Below are 9698 nucleotides of genomic sequence, written 5' to 3'. Positions count from 1 at the left end.
CAAGCACAACGCGATTGAGACGTCAACCGGTAGGCTCTTCCCGGGCTTTCTTGCCAAGTAAAATATTCCGGTCTGTTTTTAAGGCACAGCCGGGGACAGGCCACCAAAAACAGAGACGCCTGGTCACCCTACTCCATATAGCTCCACATTGACATGAGTGGGTTGACGGTAGAGGGTCCTGTATAAATACAAACTCACTTCTTTGACAACTTCCTTCATAACAGTGCTGCTCAACACCTATGCGCTGCTATGCAAAGCGCAAGACGTATGAATGCCCTGCCTTCTGCAGAGGCCGTATTACAGTAAATGCTGTATTCTGTAGGTCACTACAGACGTCAGACTGACCATGCAAAACCCTTTACTTGACTCACAAATAGTTCATATATTGGCCACTAGGGGCCGGCACAATAGCAACACATAAATCACATGTTTTATAAGAAAAAAAGAGAGTAGAAAATAAACGATTTACAATGCTTACACAGGACAAATAGATTTTAACGTAGGAAAATGGAATAGTGGAAATTCTCATTAAACAACCTATCTATTATGAAACATACGGACAATATACTAAACATTTCTTCACACGCATTATCCAAAATTAGAGACATCTATATAGTGCTTCAAAAGGAGAAACACCTATTTTGAGACTAGGGTTTGAGGTAAACCTTGACCCAGATGCGGGCTAATAGCTCTTTGGTGAACTCCTATGCCTTCTTGAGTTTACACTGACTCTTCGAAGGAGCACACTGAATAAGAGTCTGACAACAGTTTACTAGACCGTGATGAGGTATTTCTGAAGGCTTTGAAATTGGGACATAGGTTATATCTGAGTAATCCAGTTCTAAACACATGAAATGTTTTGCATGTATTTGATCATGGCTGGGGAAAAAAAGAGGAGGAAAATGTAATGAATCAACAGGCAGGGAAATGAATGCACCTTGCTTTTCATAACCTACATACAAACATAAAGGCAAATACAAAAATAAAGGAATCAGCAACATAAAGGGTCTTAATAGGGCCGACACCATTCTTCCAGTAGAAATTCCATAATTTGGTGTTTTGTTGATGGTGGTGGAAAATGTTGTCTCAGGAGCTGCTCCAGTCTCCCATAAGTGTTCAATTAGGGTGAGATCTGGTGACTGTGAGACACACACGCACGCACGCACGCACGCACGCACGCACGCACGCACGCACGCACGCACGCACACACACACACACACACACACACACACACACACACACACACACACACACACACACACACACACACACACACACACACACATTTGCTCAAGTGTTTCCTTTATTTTGGCAGTTACAGTACCTGCAGATCACAAAAGCATGTAAGATGTAACTCAAAAGAGTAAAAATGCTTGTGTTTCCACTCAGGTGCACACAGAGCAGAGTTCTGGAAATCTCTACAACCTTATCCAGAACCTAATCAGTCACCATGCTGATCCAACTGGTCTAAATCAACCTGGAGTTTACAGAATGATTTACAGAATAAAACATGTAAAAACCTCTGAAGTCAATCGGACTCACAACAAGTCAATGTGTGATGAGAACACTGAATCCAGAATGCTGATTCTGCTTCATACCCTGTGTTTTCATCATCCCACATCTACTATTAACGCCAAAGTTAACAGACATTTAAACTGTCACTTAATTATATAAGCTTTTCATGAGTGACGGCTGTACAATTTAGTGTTTAGATAGTGACCTCGAGTATCTGAAACTTCACCTTGCAGGTTCCAAACATCTTTTGCACATCTGAGGTAGAGAGGTCACAGATGTTCCACAACAGCTTTTCTAAACACCAAAGCTTTGTTTAATAGAAAGGAATTACATGCATACAGTGAATTTGGAAAGTATTCAGACACATTCAATTTTTCCACACTTTGTTGCCTTACAGCCTTATTCTAAAATTGATGAAATAAAAAAATAATTGTGATATTTCAGTTTACATTTTTTTAAATGAAATTGTAAACATTTCTAAAAACCTGTTTTTGCTTTGTCATTATGGGTTATTGTGGGGGACGGACGATTTAATGCATTTTAGAATAAGGCTGTAATGTAACAGAATGTGGAAAAAGTGAAGGGGTCTGAATGCTTTCTGAATGCACTGTATATTCGCAGTCTATGCTGTCGTGCTCCTGTACAGACGGAGTACCTATTTTTATAATACCAACAATCTTCTTTCTCAAGCTTGCTTTATTGAATTTGACGTCCCATGGACACACACTACTCTCACACTGTCTGGCCTATTCTTTTTGCCAGGTCATTATTTGGGAAAGTATATATCTTCTCACTGACTCTGTGGCCGACGAGAGTTTTTGGATGCTACCCTGGCGTCTGAGCTGAACGTCCCCACTCAGCCCCTCTCCATTCTCATGGACTTTAGAGCGCTGGACTGGCGCTCTCCAGGCCGAGTCACTCACAACACCACTCCCATCCACTTACAGGTGTCAGGGAACCCCAGCGAGACGATCCAGATCCTGTTTATCAAGTCCCCTCTGATTCCCTTGGTATTGGGATTCTCCTGGCTCCAACGACACAATCCCCTCATTAACTGATCTATTGGTGTCATCATGGGCTAAAGCCCGTTCTGCCAGGCCCATTGCCTAAAGTCAGCACAACCTGCCCTGGGACGTCTTCCTGGGGAATTTGAAGGTGCCCCGGACCTCTCCGCCATACGTACTGTCACACCCTGATCTGTTTCAGCTGTCTTTGTGCTTGTCTCCACCCCACCCCAGGTGTTGTCCATCTTCCCCATTATCCCGTGTACTTGTACCTCTGCTTTCTGTTTGTCTGTTGCCAATTCGTCTTCTTTGTCAAGCTTACAAGTGGTTGTCCGGCCAGCTCCTGTCTTTTCTCAGCCTCTCTTTTTCACGCCCTCCTGGTTTTTGAACCTTGCCTGTCCTGACCTTGAACCCGTCCGCCTGACCACTCTGCCTGACCCTGAACCTGCCTGCTGTCCGGTACCATTGCCACTATCTGGATTTCCGACCTCTGCCTGACCTGACCCTGAGCCTGCCTGCCTGCCGTCCTGTACCTTTGCCTCTGTTGCTATAATAAACATTGTTACTTCGACACAGTCTGCATCTGGGTCTTACCTTATCCTGATAAATATGATGTCAAGATGAGCCAATGCGGCCAAAGTTTAGGGAGAGTCAATAATGTCACCACACAGTTCACTGGCATATGTCTGGTTATAGTACCTATAGCAGGCATCAGTATGGTTGTACCTGAATGATTTTGTGGAAGGGGATGTTTATGATACTATAGTGAGTATATAAGCTTTTCAGGAAGTACATTATATTTCCTTGAGATAATTGGGTGACTGACAAAATGATGGGGTTTTATTTGGATTAAAAATCTAAACCTATTTCAGTTTGCATTTAGGCCAATTTGACCGAAATCCTGTGCTTTCCCCATCCACTCAAAGTGAGAGAAAGACTCAATGGAATGCCTTAGTTAAAGAGTGCTGGTCATTCTGTACACAGAACATATTTTTCGTTGGGCATGGCATGGGGGTAGAGGGTGGATGAATCTTCCACAAAGTAAAGACTTTTCCATACGATTCCATGGCATACATCCAAGGTATTTCCCAACTGTGACATTCATTATTCATCGCATACATTCAGAGGTTTGGGTGGTCAATGGTTAGACTGTGATGGTGTTTGAAACTGAAGTATTGAAACTAAAGTTATTGAAACAAAAGTGCAGTATAGTGATTCTTGTAGGCAAGCAATTCCATCACACACAATACAGTACTTCATGTACTATATACTGTAGACAGTCTCCTAGAAAGAAATGTAATATGCAAGTGTAACCATTTGACATGCCAACTGTATGTGTGACTATATATGGTATGAAAACCTTTTGATTTAATGCCTAAATACCACTGATTTAATCAGAGTGCTCCCACTGGACAGTTGCTGTACCTCTCTTTTGACCTTATATATTTGCTCCACTGAGGAGGCAAGAGTCTTGGCGATCTCTTTGACCCCACACTGCTGGTAGAGTTTTGACAGTTGGTGCTGTGTACCTTGGCAGTGCCATGGTAGTCGAGAGGTACAGTATATTACAAATGGCAGAGGTTCTAGGAACCTTCATGCCTGGAATCCACTGGGACAGCTGGAGATGAACGCTGACTCCACAGTGTCAGGCACTTTCAAAATGGGACCTTTTAATGCTTAATATGCATTCTTCTCTCCGTTCATTCCCTGGAAGCATGTTTCTTATTTATTGAAATGTTTTATTGTGTTTTATTAAAACAACTTGGGGATAACTGTGGAGATAGAGGGGCAGCCAAAGCATGTGCTCTACGATTACAAACAGTTCTTTAGGCAGACCTAAGCACTCAAATGAAATATCACTCAAATGTCCCAACCCACAAATTATTTTGATGGAAAACTCTCATTGTATAGTTGATTTAAAGAAAAATCTTTATTATTCAGGGATTTTAAAAAAATCCAAGTAATATTAGCCGTCACGAAAATACAAGAGAAGAAGAGATATTCATGTGCAATGAATTCTATAGAAACAGAATATATAAACACATATACAGTATTTCAATGATTACTAGAAAATCTTTCTTGTGTTTTTTTTACAGGGCTTGGAAGCCAGTACAGTGAGTTTTCATAATGAGTGTATTAACATATATCAAATTGTTTTCTGGCCCCTGGGTAGAAACCCTCTGTGAGAGAAAAAAAAGGAAGAGGGAGAAAAGACAGGAGGGCTTGTGAGTGCGTCAGATACCCTGTGAGAGAGTTGGCCCAGTTAAAGTTCCCTGCCACATATGTCAAACAGTCTTGTTTGCAAAGGCTAGTGTTTAAGTGTGGATCTGCTGAGCTTCTCATCTCCTAGCTGGCTGCTTTACTCTGCTCTACTCTACTGGGCTTGAATAACTGATAAAGGTATGTACTGTCTGGGTCAGTGGCATTGCTGCTTTGTGTGCATGGCATTTGTATTTATTAAATATAGTAGAGACTGTGATGAATGTGAGATTAATTAAGCAATAAGAATGGTAATTATACATTTTCATTGATGCTAGTAGAGAATATTACATTTATAACTTTCCATTGTGAATTAGAATGTCAAATTAAATAATTATATTGATTACAGATACTTGTGTAAAAATATTGTTTCAGCTATAAGGCTTCCTATCATTTTTCACAGTTTAGGTATGACTATGTATGTTAAAATGAACAAGTTTCATGACAACATTCTGACTGTACAATTGACATATTAATTAAATATTGATAGTGATTTGCGTATATTATTTTGTGACTGTATAAGGTTCTTGCTATCAGTTTCTACTGTATATATTTTTTTTTGCCTAACTACAAACAAACTACAGTTAAGAATGTAACATTTGTATTCTCTTGACCTCTGTAAACTTGATTCTGACTTATAATCATGAATTAATTCATTATACATTGATAAGTATGTTCATAGAGTTCAGACAACACTTTGCACAGGAATTACAAACAGTACTTAATAGAAGCTTTCTCCCCAATAATTGTTGCTCTTTTGACTCCTAATATTGTAGCTTATGACAGTTTCTAAAAACATATATATTTATTCAACATGCTTTCCCTCCTCTCCCCACTCAACAGAAGTCTACTAGAACCATGTGCTATCAAAACTCCATCCAGAGGGTAGAGATGGGTGCTGCTTGCGCTCAGCTCCTCTTCGCTGCCATCTTCTGGTCAATGCCTTACACTGGAGCTGCTGCTGTGCTGTCTCTGTCCAAATCCAACCAGACAGACCTTCTCCAACTAACTAGGTCTGCCTTCGAGGCAGAGTCTGACTGGAGTAATCGGAATCTTACTAGCATCGACATGCCTCGTAGCCGAAGGAGGAGAGCCATCTCCTCCAGAGAAATGAATGCCTTGTTGGATTATCACAACCGTGTCCGCTCCCAGGTCTTCCCTCAAGCTGCCAACATGGAGATCATGGTGAGGCCCCGACATCTACTGTACCGGGGCAGGAAAACAAGGGACTGATGCATGACTGCCTGACAAATCTGAAAAAAATCTGAAACATAATTTTGGGGTTTTTGCTCTACACTAGAGTTAGATTTGACATTTTAGAAATATCTTTTGTCGATGTTTAATCACGTATATTTATTGAGTAAGTCAAGTGTCCCGTAGGTAATGTACACACAAGTATAACAATGTGGCGAGGAGACGCTAGACAGATAGGACCAGCGGACATCTGTAAAGCCTTCCTTCATGCTTGGGGCAGGGTTAATGAGTTTTTATCTTTGAGAGGTGTTGAACTGCTGGTCTCTCTCCATGCTTTAGGTGTGGGATGGGAAACTGGCAAAATCAGCAGATTCCTGGGCTTCCCGTTGCATATGGGATCATGGACCCTCACAGACCATGAGATATATGGGCCAAAACCTGTCCATCAACTCTGGCAGGTACTGTAGAACTGAACTGTCCCTCTTCTTTCCATGTTGCTTATGTGAATGTTTGGTTCAACAATGGCTGCCTAAAGAACACTGTCTTATTGTATATCTGGTCAAATATGAAGTCGGTTGGTATTTTTTGAAAATCCAAAATGTGTCTTTCTTCCCCTAGATACCGATCAGTCATTGAGCTGGTGAGGTCCTGGCAGGATGAGAAAAACTCATTCTCCTACCCCAACACATGCAGTGGACCAGTTTGTTCCCACTATACACAGGTGTGTGGCTTAGATATTGCACTAAATGGGAATGTATTTACATTTACATTTAAGTCATTTAGCAGACGCTCTTATCCTTGACTGGGATGTGTTCTATCCATAGTCTTCTATTTACAGAAGATAAGTACTGTACTGGTATAGTTGATATTTGTATTGGTAAGAAATTGGGTGACTGTGTGTGAGAACTTGTCGGCAATTAATCATGATGACTATGAGAACTACACATTGCGTCAACAAATTGATACATTGCATCTTTCTGTTTCAGATGGTATGGGCCAATACCAATAGGATGGGATGTGCCATCAACAAGTGTTCAAACATGAACGTGTATGGGAGCTCTTGGAGAACAGCAGTGTTCCTGGTTTGCAACTACTCTATCAAGTAAGTAATGTACACACAAATCCTTCTCTGTTCATAGAAAAAGTAAGCTGTCTTGTTATGATGAACACAAAAAAAGCCAAATCTATAGAATATACCCACTAGAGATTAATACGTTTATTTTTCAATGTACAAGCTATATTCATCAGAACCTTACATTGAAGTGAATATTCTCTAATCATAAAAGGAAACAAACAAACACACAAGATCAGTAGTTAACCACGTTGTATTGCTCTTCCAGAGGGAACTGGGTTGGAGAGGCTCCCTACAAGAGTGGCAAACCATGCTCTGCTTGTCCATCAAAATATGGAGGTTCGTGTAACAGAAACCAGTGTTCCTCCGCTGGTTCAAAAGTCAAAGCCAAGAGACGAAAAAGATATTAAAACAAGTTGGACGTCAGTCACATTTTCCCTGTTTTAATGGAAGACTTTAAATGATTAACTGTTTCCTGTTGAACCATTCCATTGATCTCATTTAAAAAAAACTGCAAGAGAAGATGTGTGAGATGCGAAGAATTTCTAAATAATAATAGTAATTTAAAAAAAACAATAACTGGTTTTGCAAAGTTGGAAGTAACTAAAAATGACAAAAAAGTTTCTGTGATTAAATTACAGTACCACTATTTTTGTGTTTATTATTAACAAGTGTTTGATGCACCACCTACTGGATGTTTAGGCAAGCCCCCCCCCCCCCATCTCCTGGTCATGATGGTGTCAATTCCCTCCTCTGCATGGAAATAAGCCTAATTATAAACTCTTGGGTTGCAAAGCTCCATTTGGGGCCAGGACATACAGAACCCAGCTACCTAAAACCACAAGGGAATTATGTTGTATTCATCTGATTATGTCCTTTATTGAAAATGTTGAGAAGATGAGTTCAATATATTTGTAGGGCTATGCCAACGTGTTTGCTAAGTCCACAAACTGTTTGCACTGTTTTTGGTTGATTATTCGGCTCGAGTGACATTTTGCGAAGCTATTTGTATTGAAAATGAAGCACTTTTATAGTTCACTGTTTTCATTTTTTAAAATGGTATAATACATGTTTACTGTAAATTTAGAGACATAGATCATTTTTATGAATTGTTCTGTTGTAGACCAATTATCTTTTATAACATTGTAATTCACTTATTAGAGGTCATGATTGGCCTGAAAATGACAACACTGTCAAGCATTCTTTGAATAAAAAAGAAAGGAGTTTACCTCAGTAATGGGTGTTTTATTGAACCTTACAGTTCCAGGGTGCTTTTTTTCACCTCTGTCTGTCTTAAAAGGAGGACTTCACGAGACTTTTAATAGATTTTCTTCGAATTATCTTTGCATGGCCGTTTGTCACTAGCAACAGCCAATCAATCCCATTTTACATTTACAGTTGTATGATGTCAATTCATGTAGTCTATTCATGTACGCACAAGAACGTAGATATTATCAAATGGACACAGTGACAGGCTTGTATTGTGCATATTCTCTCAAATGGCTCCCTGCCTGCATCTTTGCTTATTTAACTAGGAGGCCAAAGGAGGCTAGGGGATCTGCTCTGCTGTCATGTTTTTCCACCTCATTGATTCTCCATACTCATCCGGAGAGAGTGTCCGTCTCTGCTATAAAACTGGACTAATGAGGATTTTATGGTCAGAATCATTGGGATATCTGTGCAATGGACACTCCGGGAACTATACAATTCAATTGGTTCATATCCATTAACAATGAGAGTCTGGGAGTCAAATATAAAGTGATTTGTCTCTTTTATTTTATGGTCACAATGGTTCATATTAATACAAAATATTCTACCTTGTAGTATGTGTCACAAATGTATGTTTGATGAATCTGCACTGCATGTGTCATTCCTCTTTACATGTTCATGCTCGTAAAATATTTTGGAGTGAAACTTTATGACACCTAATCAATCAATAAATATTTCGATGTTTTCAGAGGACATCTGATTCCGTGGGAAAACTCCTTTTCAGGAAAAGCAACATGGGAAACTCCTTTTCGGGACAGCAACTGACCCATACATGCGACCAAAAGTGAAAGTCCCCACAAGGAAAACAAATGCTCTATTTTGTAATGATATCAGTGTGAGACCTGTATATGTTGTCACCTTGCTACCACCCACAGGGATATTTGTATCAAACTGTATTTGTCCAGTGTTTGTCTGTGCATTGCATAACCTGGACAGACTATATGTTTTTTCAACCAAAACGTTAACTTCATTCACACTCAGCGTCTGAAGGTGGGGAGGTATCACCCTCTGTCCATGCTCCAATCCAGCTTTCTCTTTCATGTCCCTCTCTCCGCCTTCCCCCTTTCGCGCCGTGGTTGAACAAATGCAGCCCCCCATTCGTCCTTCCTTCCTTTTTACTCAATGCACACTAATAAAATTTTGGATATTGAATACAGAAAGAAATACATAACTTGTCTACAGACCGTATTTGAGCTTCTATCATCTCGTTGCTATAGCGACAGCTGCCTGTCATATAGATCTGGTCTCTATACGAGCCTGGTTACTGTTTAACCTCTCCACCCACATTTGCCCAGATTAGGAAAATCAATAAGATAACAGCTAGGAGTACCTACCTACCTACGGCTGGGGCCTTACCTTGCATCAACACTACCTTTCTCACTATA

The 9698-nt window shown here is 40.2% G+C and overlaps 1 protein-coding gene across 2 annotated transcripts; it reads left to right on the top strand.

Moving 5' to 3' along the window:
* Nucleotides 1-2085: 2085 nt before the first annotated feature.
* Nucleotides 2086-8253, top strand: LOC124046040 (peptidase inhibitor R3HDML-like). 2 transcript variants are annotated; one of them, XM_046365985.1, is made up of 6 exons: nt 2086-4919; nt 5622-5963; nt 6312-6430; nt 6591-6693; nt 6959-7074; nt 7313-8253. In XM_046365985.1, exons 2-6 carry the CDS (start codon nt 5637-5639, stop codon nt 7452-7454), a joined length of 807 nt encoding a protein of 268 aa, XP_046221941.1. In that variant the 5' UTR covers nt 2086-4919; nt 5622-5636; the 3' UTR covers nt 7455-8253. The 2 variants fall into 2 exon arrangements, with proteins under 2 accessions (XP_046221941.1, XP_046221942.1); XM_046365986.1 differs by having other exon boundaries at nt 2086-5963.
* The last annotated feature ends 1445 nt before the right edge of the window (nt 8254-9698 follow it).

This window comes from Oncorhynchus gorbuscha, linkage group LG10 (genome assembly GCF_021184085.1).
Source record: "Oncorhynchus gorbuscha isolate QuinsamMale2020 ecotype Even-year linkage group LG10, OgorEven_v1.0, whole genome shotgun sequence".
Lineage (NCBI taxonomy): Eukaryota > Metazoa > Chordata > Actinopteri > Salmoniformes > Salmonidae > Oncorhynchus > Oncorhynchus gorbuscha.
The sequence above is the reverse complement of the archived record's forward strand: the minus strand, read 5'-3'. Positions and strand labels throughout refer to the sequence as shown.